This window comes from Hypomesus nipponensis, chromosome 23 (genome assembly GCF_054491055.1).
Source record: "Hypomesus nipponensis isolate SF chromosome 23, ASM5449105v1, whole genome shotgun sequence".
In the NCBI taxonomy this organism is placed as follows: domain Eukaryota; kingdom Metazoa; phylum Chordata; class Actinopteri; order Osmeriformes; family Osmeridae; genus Hypomesus; species Hypomesus nipponensis.
Window position 1 is genome coordinate 20,674,537 of NC_140383.1, and position 24,421 is coordinate 20,698,957.

Genomic DNA, 24,421 nt, shown 5'->3' on the forward strand with positions numbered 1-24,421 from the left:
AATTGACAGCTCTGCACCCCACCCTTCCTTGCACATGCCGCAACCACTTTAGCAGATTCAACGTCAAACTACATTGAACATCATCATGACACAAAAATGTGTTTTCATCACACAGAACAAAACTTTCCATGAGCATTCAAGTTGTAGTCAGTTACTTCAAATATATTTTTAAACTTTACTTTCAAATTGTATTAGATTTTTAGACACCAATAGAGTTGTAAAGTGCAGTGCTCGAACTAATACTCTATTGCTTAAGTGCAAAGGCTGCTGGAGAGTTGACCAAGAATGTTCAAGATAAGGTGACATAAGAATTAAACGTCAGTGCCAACTCAGATTGAACAAAATGACTTACCTTATCTATATACCTGCTAAACAAACTATACTGTCGGGGGGGGGGGGGGGGGGGGTGACGTACCTATATATGTTTTTTTGTTTTTTTACAGTATTTCAAAGCTTTCACAGAACTGGTTGAGGGCCGGTCAAAGGTAGTTTCAGTGAGATATCAACACCATGTCCTAACATTGTTATATGTTCTTATTTCCCTGTGTTTATTCCAGGCTTTCCTTTACTCATCTCTCAACTAAACCCTTTTTGTAATCTACTACTACAGTGATTGACAACTACAAATCAGTCGCTGTTACTGACAGGTGATTAAGATCACTATCAGAGTTCAAATACCTGTCTTGCCATGATTATGGTTAAAGTACGTCTCAGGATCCACATCTTAAGCCTGGGTGTGTTCTAATGTTTTTCTCTGTCACTTCTGTTGAAGGACGAGTCTTCCTGCTGTCTCTGTCCAGCCTAATGCAATCCACCTGCTTCTGTGCTTATACAAAAATTGTATGTATGTATATATAAAAAAAAAAGTTTATTTATAAAGGAATAATGATATAGATAGAGTATTGAGTGTAAGACCATAGTAGTGAGGTAAAGAGAGCAGGCGAGGTGGTGTGTGAAGGAGAAAGGAGTGGGGAGAGGAAAAGAGAGAGAGGTGGAGAGAAAGGTATGAGACCACACCTTCAGGTGGCCTTGGGGTTCCCTCCCTTTAGGTCAAAAAGGGAGGTATAGACGTGTGAGAACCACTGGTCGCTTGATTGGAGTAGTCTGTGTTGTCAGCAAAGGTACGTAGCCCGTAACTCTCTCTTTTAAAACATATCACTGTCATTCACTTATATCCTTTTTTGTATTTGTATTCATTGTAGCTTGTTTGACATTAAGCAATTGAATGTCGGATTTCATTTATTGTTATGTATGCTATTGGAGATTGAGACCGTCCAAATATGACACAGCCAACTGTTGTTACCTCACATTAATTTGGTGTCTAAGAGCAAATCTTCTGTACTCCTCCATCATCCTACAAGCCAAATTGTGTGAAATACATACCAGGCTGTCAACTCAAGTCAGTGTCTGTCAACCTAAACATTTGATTTAATATTTGAGTGGATTAGTGGCAACTCTTAGTGGCAACTAGTTTAGAGTCTCAATAAAAATAAACGTATATGTGTGAATATGCCATTCTAATGTTTTGTAGACCCAGTGCTTGTATTGAAAGGATATATGTGATCAGTAGGGGTGGTAGTGGTCAGTTCGGGGGGAGGGTGTGGGTTTTGGTGCATAAGCAATTTCTAAGCTTTATCATGAGTGGACTGTGGAATGTGGCTGATCTGCCGTTTATCTGTGTTCTAATGCTGAAGGTGTGTTTAAGGAAGGTGTGTCTGGGTGAGAGGAGGGCAGGGTGTGCCTCCATGTGGGGAAGGATCCAACCAAACTGGTTTTAATTCTTAAAGGATGAGTCAGGGGTTAAACCTGGCACTGTAGCATAATAGAGGGCTTAGTAGCCAAATAGTCCCACTCTGTTGAGTCTAGAAAATGAGAAATGCACTACTCTAAAGGCATGTACATACGTCTATCTGTGCGGTGTCCATAATGAAACAGTAACTCTCACTATACACTCAATGTTTTGACCCTACACATACTCAGCGTCAGTTAGTTCACCTGGTCATTGGTGCCATCCGATGGAGGAAAGAAAATGTGCACCATAATGAGAATTTCTTTTTGTCATCCTTATCTTTTCCAGCTATTAATTCAAAGTGAAGATGTCGTATTCTTTCACCAAAAAGACCTATTCCACCCAATCTAGTAAGTATTAATACTGTAGTGAGAATACAGGAAATGAACACTTTGTCTGTGTCTTTGACTAACAAAATACTCCATACCTACCAGTCCTAATATTGAGCAATTGTAATAAATTGATGCATTTAGAGCCAAAAATATTGGATGATTGTTAATGTCATGACAGTGACAATGTATTTATTCATAAACGTACATATCATATTATTGGGTCATTTGAATGGCCTGTCTATGATACCTCTAACATTAACCTTGAGTTACCTGCTCTTTTACCCTGGTCTTAACCACATACGTAACGAATGTGTGGTGTTATTTGTGATGTGTGTGTTTCAGCCAAGACCTCCAGTCCCAGCCAGGCCATCGAGGACGCCAAGAAGAAGACCTCCCTGCTGAAGGACAACAGCTGGATCAGGAAGGATGCTGAGGAGGATGAACCAGTCGAGTAAGTCACTGGGCCATCCATACACACCCAAACACACACACAAACGCTCAATCAAACTCAAACACACAGGGTGTGTCAGAAATCTTAGGTGTGGCATTTTCTTGTCAGATAAACATTCTTCCCATACCTGCCATGCAAATAGTGAGACTTGTTTGTTTAGGTATCTCCTAACCCTAACCTCCCTGTGTCCTCACCCCTCCAGACGGGATCCCAATTTTGGTAGGGCTGTTCTGAGCCGCTACAAGACGAATGACACACTGGACAGGTAGAGACTCCTGGGATACTTTCTGATTCATGTTATATTGCATACATATTCTGCCTTTTACTGGTGACTACTTTTCACAGAACTGAGAGATGTCATACATTCAACCACGGACCGTAATAATGAACGTGACGTTCTCTCAATGTCATAGTAAACCGTTTTAAATGGTCCTTTAATGTGCTTTCTTATCTATAGTTCCAAGTCAGTGGATACCAAGAGCCCTCAAACCACGTCAGGTTCAACTTCCTACGTTCAGTCTCTCACTAAGAGGTACCCTACCTTCAGGCTGTGCTTTTACATCTTGCCACCAGGAGTGGACAAAAGCAGGAGCACATGAACATGTTCAGTTACTCCTAAAGTATACAGCAGACTGACTCTACTACAGATTCTTCCTTCTTAAACCTGGTCCTTCTTATTGCAGGTTCAGTGCCAGCCAGGATGAACTGAATAAAGGCAGGTCAGTTGGCTTCGCTCTTTACTTCCATATTTACCTATACAATAATAACAGCATTTCAACATCAAATTAGTAAATAGTTTGGTGAGAGTTATGTGATGTAGGGCTATGATGTCAAATTGCCTGTTGATATCATTAGCACCACCACCCCCACCCACCCCCAGCTATGGATGGATCATGTCTTATACACATTCGTAGATATTTCAGTAAAATGAGATTTCCTTGTAGTCCATTTCTAAACACAGTCTTCCTATGTCGTAGCGTATCTTCCCTGAAGTCCACAGAGGAGCCAAAGACGTATGTAAACCCCTGACGAGATCAGGTTTCAGTTCGAAAACGAGACACATCTAATTTCACTGATATTTAACGGCTATGGAGGGCAATTGTGACAGTGTTCTAATATGCATCCATTTGTGTCCCTACAGAACCACTGTCACCAAAACTATAGTCAAAGAGGAGCCAAAAACAAGGTAGAGGATGAATGTTACAACCACACAAGAGTGACATACCTCTTTTGAAATATTACTGCTATTGAAAACGTTCACTCCTAACTATAATTCACATATCATTGTTTCTCCAGCACCACAATGACTACCATTACCAAGAATGGAAAAACCACTGAACAAACTACTACCACCACCCAACATGTGGTGAAGTCCCCCACCAAGACTGAAACTTTCACTGAGAAGGTCTTCTCTGACAACAAGAGCCCAAGCAAAAGGTAATGCATATCCAGTCTGAACCCAAATTCTTTGGCCAAAGTATATTCATGATTTACGACTGTTAAATGACTAAATGTAGTTACATCTACACGTTAGTAATAGGGCAGACTTTTTCCATTTTTCTACTGCAGCATTGCCTACACACCACCTGCACCAGCCAAACCGAAAGAGAGCAAAACAACTGAAAACACATTCAAGACGTAAGACGAAGCTAGACAAGGCAAAATCTACGTAGTGACAGCATAATTATGAACTCATTTTGAATAACACATTATAATGTGTAATGAGTCTCTTCTATGTTCTTGGCAGGGCGGACGATCAGCTGTATGATACTCTCATCCCCACATCCATTAAAACAAAGCTAACCCCAGACGGGTAATGTGCTTAGAAATGATCAGTTGCATAATGAGATATTCATGTTTATATTGGTATTTACTGTAAGTTGTGAGACCACGCTATTGTCCACACCCTTCAAATGCAAATCAACCCTAATTAGTACCTACACTTATTGGTTGTTTTCAATTGTAGAGCAACAACTGTGTCCAAAACTGAGACTGTGACAGTCAAATCCAGTAAAGAGTGCTCTGATGGGTGAGTGACCATACACCACACATAGACAAGGGCAGTGATCTTAGTCATGGAACCAAACTGATCTGAGAATCTTTCATTCCAGAGAGAGCACCAAGACAACCACAACCACAAAGACAACCGCCACGTAAGAATGCTATGTCAACCCATCCTATATTGTACTGTACTCGCTTATGATGACCATTATAAGACAGGTCTGACATATAACTAATACTGACTATTGTTTATGACTTTCTCCTGTCATGTGTAAAGCACTGAAGATAAGCTGTTTGACACCCTTCTGCCCACATCCTTCCACTCTGGCTACAATTCTCCTGACAGGTAGGGTGGTGTGCTATCCAGGTGATTTATCCACCTGCATGAGTATGCCAAGGTGCCTAGCAATGTAAACTATTGTGATGGATTAAACGATGGCTAGTAAAAGCCATTACAAACTGCCTGCTGTTTGTCATTGATTAATAAACCCAAAACATTATATGTAACCTATTCCTCAATATCTCAATTCAAGAATATTTACAAAAAAGATTAAATCAGTCTGTTTGTCCACTCTCCCAGCACCAACACCACCACCACCACCATCACCAAGAAGGACATTGTTGTTGTGGACGGCACCAATGGGTACGTTTGCACACTCACATGAACAACATGCAATAAAAACACAAAAAAGAGGTAAAAACATCATATTGACCAGAATTTTTCTGCACTCAGTGTTGAAAGCAAATCTGTGACTTCACCAAAATCTTCCACCAGAACTAAATCCAGGTAAAAAAAAATACTAACTACTCTGTACAGTGATTTTTGTAGGAGAATATGGTCATTTGCACTGCTATTGTATTTCATCAGTCTTTTCCCATATGTAAACAATGTTTTACACACCATCGTTGACTCTATCTCTGCCTTCCTCACAGCTACAGCTCATATAGCAGCAATATAGATGATCTCCCTTCCAGCCAAACCACCTCCTACACTATCAGCTCCAAGCCCAGGTAATCTCCCAGACACAGTCTAGTCTGTAATATGCCATTGATCAGGCGTTTATATCCAAAATGATAACTTTAGATGAATGTATAACACATTTCCAGGACATTATCCTGGTCCTGATTATAAATCTGGTTAAGTCTGGGTCAAAGTGTGAGATGTAAACCACGTCTGATAACCTATAACAGTCATATTGCATGCTTCCCACGGCATACAGAGAGGAATACACCAAAACCAGCTCCATAAAAAGCTGCTCTAGCCAACCAGACAGCAGGTAGGACTACAACTAGATATCTCATTGTGTTTGAATTGATCTGAAACTAGTTACAGAATTCCAATCTTTGCTCAGAAGAGGTAGGCGTAGAGACGCGTCACTTCCAGTCAGCAAAGGCCATGGGTCAAAGTAAGATTTGCACTAATATAATACATTTCTGACACTTGTCACCAACTTGGTCTAGTTATGAGTACACCAGTGTAACCAGCCCCTCTGCCTACACCACAACATCCTACAAGGACAACAGTAGCAGGCTGGACAATCTAACATCTGATTCCTTCACCTCCAAGTCTATCAAGTCCGTCTACTCAACTCCCGAGAGGTACAACTCTTACCACAAAATGTTCAGTACCTTTTATGTAGGCCGACTGTATACCAAACAAACTGTAAACTATACAAAATTATGATTTTATGCAGTTCATGTAAGGATATCAGTCATCTTAGATAACGTCATTGGGCAATTTCTATGGATTTCACATGAGAGAAATATGACTTTTCTATGTCATTTTCTATTATCTTTAAGTTTAGTTTCATGTCACAAGAACAACACGGTGTGTTTGTGTTTTTACAGTGGATATTCATACCAATGAATTTCACTTGTATCTTGCATATATACCAATGTATGCCTGAAATATCTTTATAATCAATACATTAATGATCTCCCACCTATGTCAATGACCTGCTCCTCCTGTCTAGGGCTGTCCTGGAGAAAGACCTGTGCTCCTACTGCCGGAAGGGTATGAGTTCTGACCCCAAGATGGTCCTGGAGGACATGAAGATCAACTGCCATGCCACCTGCTTCAAGGTACATTACAAATGTACCACCGTTTACCATCTAAAACAGTTAGGCAGCCTGCTCCTTCCTTCTATTTGTAATATTGGCATGTGTGTTTGTGTCTTTCAGTGTGAGGTGTGTAACAGCACCCTGGGTCATCTGAAGGCAGGGGACAGCATGTGGATCTATCGACGCACAGTCCACTGTGAGAAGTGTTTTAGCGTCACCAGAGGTAAACACTATACTGTCCCATACTATATTAAACCATGTTATACTATATTCAAACATTAATAGTGTGAACTACTGATGTTACTATGCTACCAGCTGTAGACCTAATATGTCTTATCTCTACAGAGAAATGGTGTCGTTGATCCAAATTTACACTACTCAGTTGGATGGAAGAAAATCAAAAGAAAATAAAGAAAATATGAATCATCCTAGGCTAATGCATATTATGGCAAGGACATTGTTTTTGTTTAGTTGATGATTGAGTATATGTAAGCTGACAAATGTACATGGTCTGAGGTAGCCTAATACTTATGGCAGGGGGAGCTCCTTTTAAGTTACAACTTAAATTATTCTTCTGGAAAATACCTTTTCTCATATAGGCCATTTCCTACGGAAGCCATAAGCGGCCATATATTCCTGTATTTTTTTTACTCCGTTTTCCCCTGATAACATGTTAATTTCACTTGTTTTCGCGAGCTCTTGAGTTATTTATGTATTTATCTTGAATGAACCAATGTTGTTTCCCCGGGATTACGGGGTCATTGTCTCGAGTGTAGCAAGACAGTTACGCTAGTATTTGGGTACAGTGAAAATCACGAGAAAACGGAGTAGCCTAAATAAAGCGTATTGAATGAATGGCATCTCAGGGCTTCCGTACTTGTGTATTTCTGTGTGTGATTTTTTTCTTCCCATAGCGTACTTGCTCTTGTTACCAACCTATTTACAAGTCTGTATTGTTTGTGAAATTCAGTGTACAAAACATAGGGGCCGGAGGCTTTGAGTGTGTGCAATAAACGTTGATCATCATTCAATACCTTGTAATTTCCACAATAAAGATCTGGTCAAAACGGAGTTGGTTGTTTTACCTTTGTTCTTCTGTTTATGTGCCTATTGTGCATAGCTGCATAGATAACATGAGTGGGCTACAGACCGCGGAGGAGAATTAGACTGGGGGGGTCGCTGTCTGCTGGTTTGCCTTGTCATCCCTTGTGTGTCTGCGCAGAGGCAGAGCATCTCTGGTTGGCTACGGTGCAGCGCTTTGGACCCCGTAGCCGAGGCTATTGCTGTAATCAGTGAGTGTGTATCAGTTGACTAGAAAACGGCATAGGAAATTAAAGGTTGCCCTTTCATACAGAAACCTATCTAGACGTTTTATTTGCACATCTAAAGGATAATTATGACAAATGGAAGCAGAGGTATTGAACCCCCATATGATGGCAGACGTCAATGGCAACAATAAGATTGCAGACGCGGAGCTCGAGGTAAAAAAGCTTCAGGAACTAGTCCGAAAATTGGAAAGGCAGAACGAACAGTTGCGGACAAGAGCAAACGTAAACAATTGTAATAACGACGCGCATCACCAAAACTCGCTGCCACCATGTCTGCATGGGGGAAATACAGTATGTTCAGGGTGTAGTACACATTTTCTTGAGAATTACGGAGGTTCAAGTCCAACAACACCATCGTATTCGTCTGCCTTTGGACCGCACAAAACGACGGAGGAGCCGTTCGAGTATTTTCATCCGAGCTCAGTATCTGATTCTGCTGACGTTGACATCGACGACTGCCCGGCTGGACCCACCGTTCTGGATGAGGTGGATGTGCTAGACCTCAATACAGTCCTCCCTAGCTTGGAGTCTGAAAGCTGGTACTGCTGCTGTTCCATTATATTGACCCAGTTCCCGTCATGTTTTTTGCATATTGTGTTAAGGTTATTCTACGTAAAAAAAAAAAAGAAATGGTGGCAGTTCTTTGTTAGGGTCAATATTAGCCCGCAGGCATAGATTGTAAAACATAGCCAAAAATGTTTGTGCAAATATGTAACTATAATGTAATTGTACAGTGCTGAAATGTAACCCATGTAGCCTACTCATCACCTGTTCATCAAGAGCGTGATTCTATGTTCGCCAATGTTTTGACTTTGGTCCCAACAAAATCTTAAAAACACAATAGACTATAGTTGCCTACACAATATATAAGACTATACAGACACATGAAAATGTATGATAGCTTTAGTTTGACAGAGCATAGTGATGGATGTAAAACAATGACTAGCCTAAGACTACTGGAGTGAAATCCAGGGCTGTATGCTTATGGCACCAGGCAGTAGCCTGGAGTAGCTCCACATCACACTGTTAGTGTGTAGCCCATTTTTAGCTCCATACACTGGTGTGGAAAATAAAGCACACTTTCATGCAGCTCAACGCAGCATTAATCAAATTCAACAATTGGCTCTGCTGCAATGATGCTCCTTCACCCACATTTAGCAAGTGTACCCATCCGAGTCATTCTCTGTGACCTAGTTGTGTACTGTCAGGCTATGATACTGTTATTCTGGTCAGCTACTCTCCTCCCTGTCCCAGTTTGGAACAGTTGCAACCATAGTGAATTGTCACAAAACGACTAAAATCCTTTAGATACACTTCAGAGCTGTGCTGCTTTTATAAACCTTCCTTTGAGAATTGGAGGTTAAAGGATATGACAGTTGTAGCCTATTTTGTAGTTTCAACAGCAGATGATCCTACATGTTTAACAGTCAAGCTGTCCAGGGTCTCCTAGGACAATCTCTCCTTGACCATTCTGTGGAGCAGTTTGTGACTGTTAACAAGCATTGCTAATGCAGCCTGTAATGTAGAGCTATAACATTCAGTGGAGGTGTTCCCCTAGCCTTTACTTAACACTGCACACAGGGCTGTGCTGTGTGTCAGCTGAAGGCACACAGATTTAGGTTAGACCGGTCTGGACTTTACTCACAGCTCACACATTGAAAGGTTAAAAGGAGGCGATGCTATACTATCTTAAGCTAGACAACCACTTAAATGAAAAACACAGAGAAAATACTTTACCACATTGAATTAGAGATGATGAAGTAGGCTGTTTTATTTGAGCCTGTAAAGTATGTTCAGCTTTATCTTTGGTTCAACACAGTGGTGCTTTAGAACACTACACCCCTTTACTAAACAGGGGGCATTCTTATGCTTGAACCTAGACTGAAGGCATGGTTGTTGATGTGTCTGTATCCAGCTTTACACAGTGATTAAGGTGTTAAGAAGTGGTCTTTCTTTACACCACCAGACACTGAACACACACAAACGTATGTTTGTTACTATGAAAAGATACACTGAAAAGCTCTAACCCCAATTACAAAGTTATCCAGGTTTGAAATGTGTGCTGTACTGTGTCCCAGGCTGCATGTGTCACCCAAGGCTCGGTTGTTCGGACAGACTGTCCTCAGTCCTCTCCAGTGGTGCCGGCTGGTACTTGATAACCCCGGACCTGAGGTGGAGCAGGCCAAAAAGAACCTTTTCCACAGACTGGACCAAGGTACTGTCCTCTGCAATCCAAACACTTACTATGCTTGCATCTCAAGGGGCCCTAAGGGCGTCTTATGCAGCACTCATCTGTACAGTTTTTCTTTTGGTTCTGCGTAATTAATCTTTTTGTGTATTTTGAATTTGGGGTGTTGTTGTTGCACTGTGTCTTGTGTAACAAGACAGATCCTTGGCATTAACTAGTGCTGTTATATTGTTACAACTATGCACTTCCTATTTGCACTTTCTGTACATCACTTTGGATAAAAGCGTCTGGTAAACTGGACCAGACAGAGACACTTTATTTTTAAGGAGCACTAAGGATAACAGGTCAGGGGTGTAGTTTACGTGATATGCAGGCATATGTCACATGGCTACAAGGATGTAGGCCCATTGTAAAATCAACTTTGATATGTGGTAGGGGCGGGGGGTAGTTGGAGAGGGAGGGAGGCTTAGTAAATAAAAAAGTAAGCTCACTACTGTCTACTAGACTGCACCACTGCGTCAGCTGGATGTCTATTGAAAAAGGTAACATTTGTAGTGAGAGATCTGAGACAATCTGAGAATTAGACATCTTATCTTCTCTACTATCAGGTACAGAGTCTAGATTATCTCCTGTCAGTCTGCCATTAACCGTGTCTTCAAAAGTCATTCAGTATTCACAGTTAGACTCTTACCCCTCAGGTAAACTCCAGAGAAGTATGCCTTTCCGCAACATGATGCACTTTTAAGCACTGTTATTTAAGGTTTTTACAAAGCTTTTACAAAGTTGCCATTACGAGCAATTACAGTGTGTTCCTTTCTGGAGAGAAGGCAGAGTAATTACCCCCAGCGAGAACACCGTGCTAGGCTGTGACTAAGATGGCACTGGCAGAGGATCAGGGTACAGAGGATGACAAAGAGTCTCTTCCCACACTTCTCTTCTAGAATGATGTCCTCTTTTTTATCATGGCTGAAACTTAGTCAAGGATCAAAACGGGCTATCCACCGTGGTTTAAAACCCACTCACTCTCCATCTGCACCTAGTTTAATCTGAAAGCTGGCATGAATCCGAAAGATAGCAACCAAATGAATTGTTCTTCAGGAGTGAAGTCTGAAGTGGTGTTATTCTGATCTTTCACTCAGGGCTCAGTTTCAGACTTTCCACTTGAGTATGGGAACCATGGTAGTGAAGATGGTAACCATAGAAACCATGCTTACATTAAGCGTTCTCTAAAACCGAGTGCTGCTTCCACTGAGTGTGTGTGTGTGTGTGTGTGTGCACATTGAGTGTTGTCAAAGACCAGTATTGTTATTCGAGGGGATTTTACAAGATCAATGATTTCAGTATGAGTGCTGAATAATAAATTAAATGTCTCCAATCGATGGTGTATGTGTGTGTGTGTTTATGCATCTTGGTGAACTATATATGTGTGCCAGTGTGAACGTGAATGTACAAGGTTCGCTCTCTACTTTCAAAGGCTGTATTCAGTAAAAGGTTGGCTGTCCTCCCCTGGGTCATGAATCCAGCCTTGTTCCACAGCCTCGGTCAATGGATGTTTGTGTCGCAGCTGTGAAAGTTTAGCTTTGTCCGACTGTGGTACGACTAATTGTGTAAGGAATGCCAAATGCACTCATCGCTGCTTGTGTGTCTTGCTGCCTACTAATCGCTATGCTATAGCTACATTTTACAGTTCAGATAACATTGCATGTCATCTGAATGTATCTGAATCTACTTCATGTCTCACTACGGCACTGTAGGGATGAGACTCAAAATTTGGGAGGAGGGCTTGTACACTGTGACTACATGGCAAATCCCTGCTTATCCCCAATACCATACCCTCCCCCCCAAACACAACTCCAAAATCTGTACAAGCTGCAAAACCATGCCAAGCATTTCTCTTAATCTGCAATATTCATATTGATCTGCCATATGGGTGTTTGGGCAATTGGCTGGAATGCTGAATATCTGTGTGCGTGTGTATATGGCTGTGTGTGCTCGTGTGTATCAGACAAAGAGAGAGAGAGAGAGAGAGAGAGAGAGAGAGAGAGAGAGAGAGAGAGAGAGAGAGAACAACACTGAAATCACACAGAAGTATAAGATATGTACAGAGATTTACAGAAAGAGGTTGTGTGTGTGTGTCTGTCTGTGTGTGTATGTGTGTGTGCTTGTGTAAGAGAGTGAGAGTGGTAGAGAGAGAAACACATTGAGATTGACAGACAGGACACATACTGTATATACATACCTGTGATGAATGGCTGTGCTGAGTCATCTTCCTGTCTAACATTATGTTCATCCTGACCCCCCTACTGTGCTCTACCCAGTCAAGCGGTGGCGGGGCGTGTCCTCTGCTTCGGTGCGCCCCTACAGTTGTATAGAGGGGCTCAACTTTGTCAGCGGGCCCAGCTCTTGTCCTATCCTGCCTTACACTAAACCTCCTGCACTAACCTCCCCTACAGGTAACACACACAGTCTAACACACACATGCTATCTCACCCTACACTAAACCTAACACACACAAACACACACTTACACTATCCTAGCGAACCTAAACTTGCTGCACTGGCCTAGCCCACAGGTCACACACGGCACACATACTGTACATCAACTTGCTATGCACACGACACTGACATGGCTCACAAACTCATATATCCTTCCTTACACACCATCATGCACAGCTCCCTCCCTTCGCTATCACTCACTCACGTCCCACACGCTGGTGTGTAGACGACCTTGGGGCCAGTGTCCATCTCAGATTTCTTAGAGTGATGTTTTCTTTCTTATTTTCAGCCGCTACAGTAATTTGAGACTCCTAATGCCTCGATGAGGTAATTAGTCAACAGAGAATACTGCTTATCTTGCATTATTATGCTCTAAGCAGAAAAGTGCTCCGCTTGCATCTCTGTCTGGATGATGCATCACAAAGCATGGACGAAAGGAAGGCCCCATAGCTTTTGTTATTATCCAATCACAACAGCTTGTACTTTAACGGCCTGTAAGTTACTTACAGCATGTTACTCCCTGTGTATATCTTAAGCCTAAATCTTACATGTACTGTAAGACACATCTACTTATTTGCCTCTAACATGTTCCTTGTGTATAACTTACAAGCTAAAACCATGTCCTTGGTGGCAAGGTAAAATGTTTCAGAGTTTCAATCTTCAGATAAATTAGCAAAACGTCCTGTCTAAAAGATGTATGGTAGAACAGGGTTATCATGCTGCTAGCGCCACAAAGATGGGTGAGCTCTTCCCCTGGGCCAGAGCAAGTCGGTTCTTCTGATCCACATCCACATAAACATCCAAGATGGAAGCTTCATTAGGGGTTTATTCTCTTGCTTGGTGGTGTTGTGTGTCATTGGGACTAGATTTCTAGCCTGCCACACTCAATCTCACCCCCCTCCCGCCCCTTTTCCCCAGCTTCATTTTCTCCATCCAGCCATACTTTTCTCCAGCAGACTCTTCCAGGGATTGGCAACTGCAGCCAAGCAGACAGAACCCCCACCTTCCTCTCTCACTCCTCCCTCCAGAGTAAGACTTATCAAACTCTCCTATCTGTCTGTCTGTCTGTTTGTCTGTCCGTCTGTCACTCGGTGTGACTGTCTCACCCGTGTGTGTCTGTGTGTGTGTAGGTATGGCGTTTGGAAATCGCAGGCATGCTGCAGTAAGCCCCCAGTCTTCCCTCGACAGTGAGTTGGGAGTACCAGACCTGGAGGATGACTCTATCTCTATGGGCTATAAACTCCAAGACATGACAGATGTCCAAGTCATGGCTCGCTTGCAAGAGGAGAGTGAGTCTTTCCGACTATTATTTTAATCCATTTGAAATTAATTAAATTTAACTGAATGAATTAGTTGAGATTTACTTAAATGAAGTGAAGTGAAGTGAAATGACTGACCTGGATTTAACTGAACTGTACTGTTATGCAGAAAAGATGTTATAAATAGTGTTTTCGCTAAATTAATTCCTCTACAATAGCAATTGTCGACATATGCCAAGATGAGAGTTCCTGGTTTATACAAATGCTTTCAACTATTGTCAGACATTCCATGCCAGGGTCAGTCCACAAGAAGTCCTATGGACAAACAATGAACATTCATAAGGTGGTGGCCCACATGCTATACGTTAAACAACAGATTATTTCAAATAATTGTTAATTTGTATGAATTGTTTTCTGCAAGAGTTGTATTTATTTTAATTTTTGCTGCTAGTGTTATATGATAATATTTTCCTCTCTTTTTCATTTGTTTTGTTTATGCCTCTACGTAGCTGTTTGCTTGTCATAAGAATGTCCTTGTTCGAATGATCTGCTTGTCATGTGCATGTGACAAATAAACCACTTTGACTTTGATCCGTTTAGCCAGAATACCATGAATGCTATTAAAAGACCAACCTACAATATGTTGTTTTGGGAAAAGCTACTGGGGTGCCACCTTAAGAATGTTTGATCATTGTTTGTAGATTGGTAAGCCTTGTAAAGCATAACATCCGACAGTCTACATGCATATGCGTGTGTGTGTGTGTGTGTGTAGGTCTACGTCAGGAATATGCCTCTACCTCAGCCACCATCAGCCGCCGCAGCTCCAGCTTCTCCCTCCACTCCCTCCGACGCAGCGAGATGGACTTGGAAGAGGAAGAGGAGGACGAAGAGGAAGGCTACGACCAGCTCCCCCCTCCTCAGCCTCAACTGTTTCGGAGTGGGTCCATGCAGAGGGGCAGCTTGCCCCACTCTCACACCTTCTCCAGCATCAGAGAGTCTGTCCGACGGAGCCCATCCACCCACCAGTACTCCCTCTCTGGGCTGTCCCAGCCCCACCTGTCCTCTGGTCCCTCCAGCCTCACCACAGACACACACATGGGTTACCGACACACTTCTGGTGAGCACATCTCCGAATTAGGCAGGATTTGCCTTTTTCCAGCCCAGCCTGCCCTTTCTAACATCATAATATAATGTAGCATGATTTTCTGTGGTATATCAATCTGATTGTTTAAGTAATGTGCTCTATTACTATGGTTATGTAGACAAACTGCGGAGAAGCATGCCCAACCTGATCCGAGCTCCCAGCATGCCTTGCGTTCCCAGTGTTCCAACCTTGGCTTCCCCTGTCAATAACTATCAAGGCCCCACCTCCCTGCCAATGAACTCTTTGCGGAACAGCCAGAGTTTTGACTCCTCCAATGGACTTGCACGACTCCAGTCCTCCAGTAAGACCTGCCTCCTTCACTCTATGCATGCAGAAACTCTGGGAAGACCAGAGAGAATTGTGGGATTGACCTTCAGCCTCTTTGGAAAGGCAATGCTTCACAATTTCACTAATGCTTGTTGTTGTCATTCTCTTTGCTGTCTCTTTTTCTTTTCCCAATCTCCTTTATTCACTCATCCATTCATTCCTTTTTGCTTCATTTCTCTTTTTTCCTCTCCCTCGCTTTCACTGACTTCCTCTCTCATCCATCTTCTTTCTCTCTCTGTCTCTCTCTGTCTCTCTCTGTCTCTCTCTGTCTCTCTCTGTCTCTCTCTCTCTCTCTCTCTCTCTCTCTCTCTCTCTCTCTCTCTCTCTCTCTCTCTCTCTCTCTCTCTCTCTCTCTCTCTCTCTCTCTCTCTCTCTCTCTCTCTCTCTCTCTCTCTCTCTCTCTCTCTCTCTCTCTCTCTCTCTCTCCCCAGTTCCTTCCCCGGGCCAGCTCAGCCAACGTGTCCAGAGCGTGGGCAGCTTTCCCTCTTCCACCCCCCGCCACCCCCTCAAAGCCACTGCCTACGTTAGCCCCACCGTCCAGCAGGGGCCGCCCGCCCACCACCCCTCCACCCTCTCTTCCTCCACCAGCCTCCATTCCTTTCCCAGCTCTGTTGCCCTACCCCAGCCCCTGAAAAGCAGTCCCTCGATCCCCCAGGCTCTGAAGGCCAGCGCCCCCCAGACTGTTGCTTCCCGCAGTGGCCTACCTCGTCCCACCTCTTTTATAGGAACCAATGGGACCCCCAGGCCCAGCAAGATTGCGCAGCCTACACGCAGGTAAACAGTCATCAGGCTGGCTTCTTATTCTTTGTTGATGTTATGGTAGACTGCAACCAACAATTAAGAGGTGCAACAATGCCACCTACGGTTTTTTGTGTGTGTACACTATCTCAAAGAAAACAAAGAAAACCATAAAAACAAATAATAAGATCAACACCTAAATCCTCACCCCCACTCCAGTCTCCCGAAGGGAGGATCAGAGATCCCTATCCCCCAGTCCCTTCACCCCAAAAGTCCTAAAAACACCCAGATTCTCCCTGATGTCTCAGTCTTATTCCTAAGCACAGTTCGCTCTACGCAATAAAACTCACAATCAATCAAGACATGGCTCACCGTTTCCAACTGTCCACACAAATCGCACAAACCATCACCATGCCACCCTGTGTCACCTCCAGGGATGAGTTCAATCCAGAGTGCCCAAATCTCATACGCCACACCAACACTTCCTCTCTCCTAACCCAACCACAGCCTCTTTCTACCCAAACACATGGTTGCACTAAATGAGAGTGTCAGCCTGTCACCTCATTGTCCCACCTCTTCTGCGAGCTTCTCTCTGATAAGAACTTTCACCTCACCCCTTCCCAGCAGCACTTCCACATCCACAGTAAATGACTCCAACACTATTTTGGGCAACCCATCTGCTACCTCATTTCCAGCCACCCCAATGTGTGTTGGCACCCAACAAAATCCATCCATACTTCCTAATAAAGAAGTCTCTTATTGTACCCAGTTGCTGTGAGAGTATCAAGACAATGAAGTCAGTTGCCACAAGTTAAAGACAAAATCTAAGTATTTATTACATATATGTAAGGTTCATGTGTCTGATAAACTCAAGCTGAGCATCTCAGAGGACTGGACAAAGAATACAGGAAAATAAAATGTATTTGTATAGCCCTTTTTACACGCGAGCATGTCACAGAGGGCTTCACATACACCCATAAAACTGCCCCTCAACTAACCTAAACCCTCAAGGAAGACAAGGAAAAACTCCCAACGGGAGAAAATGGAAGAAACCTTGGGAGGAACAATTCAGAGAGGGATACAATCAACATAGCTTTGCAAGCACAGAAAGAAGACGCTACATTTATGGTGCTAGATAGCTTTTGTTTAGGTTTTTAGATAGGGCTATAGGGATAGGGAATAGGGATAAGCATATTTCTCTCCTGGACATGACCAAGGGTCATGTTCTCATGAGCTAATATAGCAGGGTATAGATCAAAAATTGTTTATTATATTCAGAACATTCAAAACAGTATAGAAGCTATAAAGTAATATTTGTAATCTTTAATCTTGGTATTTAAATCTGAGCTTCTAGTTTACCAGATAGCGGGGTCATTGAAGCCGTATAGTAAAGACCTTAAGATATTAATAAAATCATCAGAACATCCGATCAGGCTGGCTGGAGGGAACATTTCCATAAATATACCACTACACACAGTTTGGAGCTCATTTAAAATCAGGGCCAGATACGTTATATAAAGACAATACATTATTAAGTCATTTTGGTGGTTGATAAATGTCTCTTTGAAAGTTTAATTCAAGATTCACCATGTTGTTGTGTGGCTGCTGGTATCTGTACCTGGCAGAAGTTATTGAAATGTATATTATAAAAACAGCCGTTAATGTGTAAATCGTTTTGCAATAGTTTGGTGAATCATGTTTTTTGATTTCAGAGTCCTACACTTCTACACTTAAGTTATTTATCTCTCTTGGTTTCTCTCTCTTTGTCTCTTTCTCTGTCTGTTTCTCATCTTCTCTATCCTTCTCCCATAGTTTACTGACCCCTCCTAAGAGCCTAGCTGCCCTAAGTGCTCTGAGGGACGGAAGCTGGAAGGATGGGTGTTACTGACCACTTGGATTAGGGTTAGGATAAGGCCAGCACCAGGCTAGAACCAGCTCTAATGTGAATCTGTCCAGGGTAGTGGGTTTGCAAAGTGAAACCCACCTAAAGACAGTGTTTCAGGTCCATTAATTGACGACACCCTTACGTGACTGACAGGAAGTCATGCGTTTGACCGACCCAATAAACACATAACCCCGGGTCCAGCAGGCTGGACTCTCTGTTGTAGTTCTTCCCGAAGCACAGACTGTTCTTTAAATGGTGAAGAATAAACGCAACACTGTGCGAATGATTCATGATATTGATTGGTCTAGTATTTGCAGTGTGGATTGTAGGCTCTGCAGAGCTTTCATCTACACGGAATGGATTTCCCTCCCAGCTGAGAGATGAACATCAAGAGATCCAAGCTTATTAAGATTTTCTATTATAATAATGCTTCTAATGTTTTTGTATTAAACTGGTTTACCATCATTCGTTTCTGTTTAACATTTAAAACTGTGAAACTGTCTAATCCAAGTGGAGAATGAAGAAAATGTTTTGTGATATTATATGGCTGTTGAAGTGTTGTGTTAAACTATATTTATTATTTTGGAACTTAAGGCACCTTTACCAATACTGTTGTTAACACGTTTAATCAAATATTTCGAAACCTTCTTTTGTAAATTCTCAAAAGGAAATCTGCACCTTCTGTTTCTTTCTTAGGATTCTTGTTAACATTTTAAGTGTTCATATTAAAGTACATTCATATCAGTATTGCACACATAAGATATAAGGTAATAAAGGGATGGTACATTTTCAGTGCAAATCAACATTTCTAAACATTCTTTTGTCATTTATTGTTTCACCGTATTTGTCTACTGAAACAAATTGAGCAAATTGATCCCATCCTGATGCCAGTGTGTATGTGTTTGTCTGTGGCTCAATTATTTTGCGAACTGGATACTTTATGAAGTTTAAATTGGGCAGGTAAATGGCAGGATCTAAGGACGCATCTTTTTTGATAAGGCAGGCTACTGTCAGTTAAGGGGCCCCCAACGGACTGACAAATTGCCATATTTGCTACATTTGGAAAAACTGATGATCTCCATAACACTCTTGAAGTTAGAAGTTAATGAAGGTTACATATTTTGTAATTGTGTCTAATTGATTGAGAAAAACTAATTCGGTATGAACACTATGTTGTCAATGATATTTAGGCAAGAAACTGTACAAAATAATGCAATGCTCCTAAGGACCATGTTGCGAGTTTATAAACTGGTGTTTTTGTGAACATTATACTCCACTACTTTTACATTTGTACATTTAGCAGACACTTTTATCCAAAGCAACTTCCAAGGGAGAGCTTTACAAAAAGTGCATAGGTCAATGATCTTAAACGAGATAGCCCCAAAAACTTTGTGGGTGGCCAAAACATGAGCATACATCATGATAATCAAATAAGTGCCAATGGGAAGAAACACAAGAGCATGTAGTTAAACAAATGACAAATTAAACGACATGAACCTCGAAAGTGCAAGCCTGTACCTGTAGGAAAACAACAATAAAATAAAAGCAACAATAATATAATTAACAGCGAGTACAAGTAGTTAAATCAGTTACAACTAACCAACAAGTGCAACAAGTCCCTTAATAAGTGTAATTGTGTTCCTGGAGGAAATAAACTAACATCGGATACAACAAATCTTTCTTTTTTTCAACAAAAGTACCATTGTACTTCCAGAACAATTGTGTCTTTAGCCTTTTCTTGAAGGTGGGGAGACAGTCAGTGTCTCTGATGGAGGTGGGGAGATGATTCCACCATTGGGGGGCCAGACAGGAGAAGAGCTTGGGTTGGTAGCGGGCGCTCTTGAGAAGTGGGACCACCAGACGGTTGTCAGAAGAAGACCGTAGGTGGCGGGTGGGGATGTAAAGGACGAGAGACTGGATGTTGGCAGGTACAGCCCCGTTCACCGCTCGAAAGGTTAGTACGAGGGTCTTGAATCTGATACAGGCCGTGATGGGTAGCCAGTGAAGGGAGATGAGTAGCGGGGTAACATGGGAGCGACTGGGAAGGTTGAAGACCAAGCGGGCTGCTGTGTTCTGAATCCTCTGGAGAGGGCGGGTTGCGCATGTTGGGAGACTGGCGAGATGCGAGTTTCAGTAGTCCATTTTGGAGAGGACAAGTGCTTGGACTAGCAGCTGGGTGGAGTGCTCAGACAAGTATCTCCTGACCTTCTGGATGTTGTAGAGGGTGAATCTACATGACTGGGAGACGGCAGCAATGTGGGCCGTGAGGGAGAGCTCGTCATCCATGATAACCCCAAGGTTCCTGGCAGAGGATGAAGGGGTCACCGTTGCAGATCCCAGGGTTCTGCTTTGGCGAGGTTCAGCAGGAGGTGGTGCTTGGTCATCCAGGCAGAGATGTCTGTGAGGCAGGCCTCGATTCTGGTTGAGATCCCCAGATCAGTCGGGGGGAACGACAGCTACAGCTGTGGGTCGTCAGCGTAGCAGTGTTAGGAGAAGCCATGGGAGGTGATGATCGGTCCAAGTGAGGTGGTGTACAGGGAGAAGAGGAGGGGGCCAAGGACAGAGCTCTGTGGTACACTTGTGTAGAGCTGGTGGGGGGGCAATACTTTGCCTCCCCAGGAGACCTTCCCATGACGGACACTGTCTGTATAATTCCGGAAATCTGTTTGTGTGTGTTACTGGCGGCATCACGGGCACAGTATTATAACTGACCACCTTGTTCAGAAAATTGTTAGGCTCTGTGATCAGAAATAGAGAGATGTAAACAAGAAAACGCACATTTTGCCTTTTTAACTAGAGTATTAGGGAATTCTACATGAGAAATTTGTAGAAGATTTTGGCTGACTTGAACTAACAGTCAGTCTGAAACATGTTTTCTCAATAGATGGAGATCCTTAAACTGTAATTGTCAAATCAGTTATGTTAAAATTCCAAGAGTTAAACAATTTCTTGTGACACTATCAAAAGAACAAGCAAAATAACCTGTAATACTCAAAATACATGCGTCAAAACACACAGTCAATTTCCACAAAGTTACCAAATGTATAGCACCTTCTGATCATTGCGTAAACCCTGACTCTCAAAATTCAAAGTATCTGAAAAATAACTGGACAGTGTACATAGTGTTGTGGAAAATGTAAAAGAAGAACACAAAATCTAGATTGTTTTACACTTTATTATAGTATTCATCACAGTAAATGTGACTGTCTCATTGGGCATCCAGTCTCTCCTTCCTGTTCACCTGATGTCACCCATAAATAAAAAGCATTGAAAGAAGCTTTCAAACTGTATTGTGCCAGCGTTGTTAGTCAGCACTGCACATTTCATGGATGAAATACTGTCTTTCTGACAGAAAAACAAAAAAAGAGGACACTTTATTATCTGTAGAAAATAGAGAATTTTGTTTTGTTAGTGAATTAATGTGTTTACTGATAATCCATGTGGATGCACAGTGATATCTGTGATCAAACTGTGAAACCGGTTTACCTGTGTATGTACAAACTCCAATTAAAGTAACACCAAATCATCTACAGTAACCAACATCTTAATCATCGGCTGCATCACAGGCACAGTCACTGCACTAATAAAGATGTTTGGTGCCATCTCCAAAATAATTTGTTTGACTCACAATAAACAGCAGGGAGCACTGTTGCACCATAAAGAAAGAAAGAGGGACTGAATCTGAGTGTACATGTTTCATGTTGAGTAGTTCTACCAGAATGTTTAACTGCTAAACCATGTGGTCCTTGGTGGGGGGGCGATATTTTGAAATAATTAAAGCAATACAGAGGGCTTAATATTTAACAGGCTAGCATTTGGTTTCTAAGGTAACAGTTTAAAACAGAAAAGAGTAACGAGCACAGTCTCAAAATAAGGTGAGTTGCAGTGTCAGAGTACGGTGAGTTTCTCATTATCAGTCATCTCCTAGGTGTGTTCTAACAGAAACATAAACTATTTTATTGAGTTGAGTATCTCACAGCCTAGAGAAACTTTCACAGAAATAGTGAAGCCTATAGATTGACTATAGGGTTATGACTGTATGTGTTGATTGTTGACTTAAACAGTATTTACATACTTTCTACAGACAACTCCTGAACAGTCACTGTGTGGAGCAGAAAAAAATGCCCAGTAAAGCACAAGAGGTATGTCAAAATGTAGTGCTAGATGTTCTTAGATAGCTGCTCTCACAGTATCTGTGATGTGTCCCAATCTCTGTAGGAATGATACGTGGTGGGTTACAGGAAACAAAACTCTAAATAGAGAGCATCTTCAGGCAACTTTCACAACTATGGACTCTGTCACTAGCCTTTGCTTTTTGGGTGCAGAGAGAAAGTCATAATTGCACAAATGGGGTATTGTTTCAGGATGCCGTGATCAATCTGAAGTCGGTCCAAGAGCTTTCACGTCAGCTGGGGTTTGAATGGCCGGTTCTAGCCTACGAGCTTGGCTTCAGTAGGACGGAAGTACGCAAGTTTCACACCACCTCCACGGAGAAGAAAGCTCAAGCCAGGAGCATGCTGGAGTGCTGGTGTGTACTGTACATATACAGTATAAATATAAATAAATTGCTGTGTTTGAAAGAGAGAGAGAGAGAAAGAGAAAGAGAAAGAAAAAGGGAAAGAGAAAGAAAGAAGGAAAGAAAGAAAGAAAGAAAAAGAAAGAAAAAGAGGTAGGAGGTCCGGGAGAGACAGAAAGAGGTGGGAGGGCAGGGCAGAAAACAAAACTAGGAGGGCAGAGGGAAAGAACAAGAAAGCAATAACAAATGAGACATGTTGATGCCATTCTAGGCAAAATGACTAAGACTATAGAGTGAATTCAAACCAACATGATATAACTCAAAAAATATGTCATGCCTAACTGGCCAGTCATTTCACCCAGTTTCACACAATTTTAGCTACTTTTTGTGCATGTGTGTATTTGTGTAGGTCAAGGTGAGGGACTAAGAGGATTATCAAATTATTTCTGTATCGTTATGAAACTCAGGGGTGCCATATAGGGGGAAAGGTTAGGACAATTCCAAGGGTCCCTGACTGACAGGGACCCCAAAAAACAGAACAACTAATAGAAATTATTAACAATTGTTTAATTTTTTTTTCATGGGGCCCAAAATTACTGGCGGCACCCCTGATGCAACTTAATAAGATTCTTTCTATAAACCAGATCAGGGGCGTAGCCAGAAAAATATTTTTGGGCAGGCCTAGAAAAATATGGATAGGCATGTTTTCAGTTCTTTTTTTACTCATTTACTTTGCGATGTGCACCCGGTGCATAATTTTTCTGAGATATTTTCGTTTTTGGGTAGGCTTTAGAACAAATTGGGTAGGCCTGTGCCTACCCAGGCCTACCCGTGGCTACGCCCCTGAACCAGATGTGCATGCATCACACGGTTTAGGCTACACAGGCAGGAGATCACAGGCACAGCTCGAAATGTAGACAATGCATTAGAATAAGGATTGTCTTTGGAAAAGAAAAAAAACTATTGTTGAAGACCCCCCCACTCTGCTCCTCATTCTCTCCTTCCTCTCTCCCTTCCCTCACACTCCTGTCGTTTCTCTTTCATCCCATATGTCTCTAGGTATGAGAGGTCCTGGGACATGTCCAATAAGACCAGGTTGCTGCAGGATGGGCTGGAGCGTGCCGGCAGGAGGGACCTGGCAGAGAGGCTGAGGTGTCTCCACTGGGGGCACCAGAAACTCAGCCGCAGGGTGGAGCTCCCCTCAGCCTTCCCTTTCCTCATCACCGTCCACAAGACCCTATGCTACCAGAACCGCCTGTGTCGACTCAATGAGCTGAATCACAGGCACACTTGAGAGACGGGTGGAGGGGGTAGCTTTATTTGCTACTGTCCCAAAGTTTGTTGTTGTCCATGAAGCACTAAAACAAAGTCAAATAAACAATTTTTCGGAACCTGTCTTGGCTTAATTTGTCTCAAAAGGAGTTCTTAAAATAACAAACTGTTGTGGATGGTGCACTTTCAAATGCTATTTTTATAACTTTGGGGCCAGAATATAGTCCTCCCTTTAAATCTATCATGGTGCAGTTATGTCAATTATGCTTTTTCTTCAGTTCATTAACTGGCTTTGGACATTTGTGTCTCACACACTTATCTCTGGTTAAATTATTTGATTAATATTTGAGGAATCGTATAGGCTACATTATGTCCTTGTTGATGGTATTTCCTTGCATCAAATATAATCCGCTATTATTATCATCATGTTGTAATATGCCAATTTGATTTTCACTTACTGTTAGAGAAGTGAAGCCTATACATTTAAAATAACAAAAAAGGAATTGGCTACAGCCAATATAAACTGGGGTGCAGCACTGAAGTGACCACCAACTGACCATCAGTTGGTCCTGAAAATGGAGGCTGTTATGGAGAAGGAATGCAGTGCGCTCGGTGGACTTTTCCAAAGTGTTATC

The 24,421-nt window shown here is 42.2% G+C and overlaps 3 protein-coding genes across 5 annotated transcripts; all 3 read left to right on the top strand.

The window, feature by feature from the left end:
• The first annotated feature begins 1,074 nt into the window (after positions 1–1,074).
• scel (sciellin) lies at positions 1,075–7,705 on the top strand. The gene is made up of 22 exons (XM_084689233.1): positions 1,075–1,121; positions 2,078–2,139; positions 2,464–2,572; positions 2,775–2,837; positions 3,030–3,104; positions 3,256–3,291; positions 3,550–3,585; positions 3,714–3,758; positions 3,869–4,009; positions 4,142–4,210; positions 4,320–4,385; positions 4,539–4,601; positions 4,684–4,725; positions 4,851–4,919; positions 5,154–5,216; positions 5,307–5,360; positions 5,507–5,584; positions 5,794–5,850; positions 6,035–6,172; positions 6,547–6,655; positions 6,755–6,857; positions 6,980–7,705. Exons 2-22 carry the CDS (start codon positions 2,097–2,099, stop codon positions 6,994–6,996), a joined length of 1,476 nt encoding a protein of 491 aa, XP_084545359.1. The 5' UTR covers positions 1,075–1,121; positions 2,078–2,096; the 3' UTR covers positions 6,997–7,705.
• A 195-nt stretch (positions 7,706–7,900) lies between these two features.
• slain1a (SLAIN family member 1a) lies at positions 7,901–18,921 on the top strand. 2 transcript variants are annotated; one of them, XM_084689274.1, is made up of 9 exons: positions 7,901–8,501; positions 10,041–10,177; positions 12,469–12,603; positions 13,564–13,674; positions 13,776–13,934; positions 14,677–15,021; positions 15,167–15,349; positions 15,807–16,149; positions 17,926–18,921. In XM_084689274.1, the coding sequence occupies exons 1-9, from the start codon at positions 8,038–8,040 to the stop codon at positions 17,999–18,001; spliced, it is 1,953 nt and encodes a 650-aa protein (XP_084545400.1). In that variant the 5' UTR covers positions 7,901–8,037; the 3' UTR covers positions 18,002–18,921. The 2 variants fall into 2 exon arrangements, with proteins under 2 accessions (XP_084545400.1, XP_084545401.1); XM_084689275.1 differs by lacking the exons at positions 12,469–12,603; positions 13,564–13,674.
• A 3,198-nt stretch (positions 18,922–22,119) lies between these two features.
• LOC146234562 (p53-induced death domain-containing protein 1) lies at positions 22,120–23,808 on the top strand. 2 transcript variants are annotated; one of them, XM_084688262.1, is made up of 3 exons: positions 22,120–22,140; positions 22,363–22,573; positions 23,573–23,808. In XM_084688262.1, the coding sequence occupies exons 1-3, from the start codon at positions 22,120–22,122 to the stop codon at positions 23,806–23,808; spliced, it is 468 nt and encodes a 155-aa protein (XP_084544388.1). The 2 variants fall into 2 exon arrangements, with proteins under 2 accessions (XP_084544388.1, XP_084544389.1); XM_084688263.1 differs by having other exon boundaries at positions 22,363–22,526; positions 23,574–23,808.
• Positions 23,809–24,421: the final 613 nt, after the last annotated feature.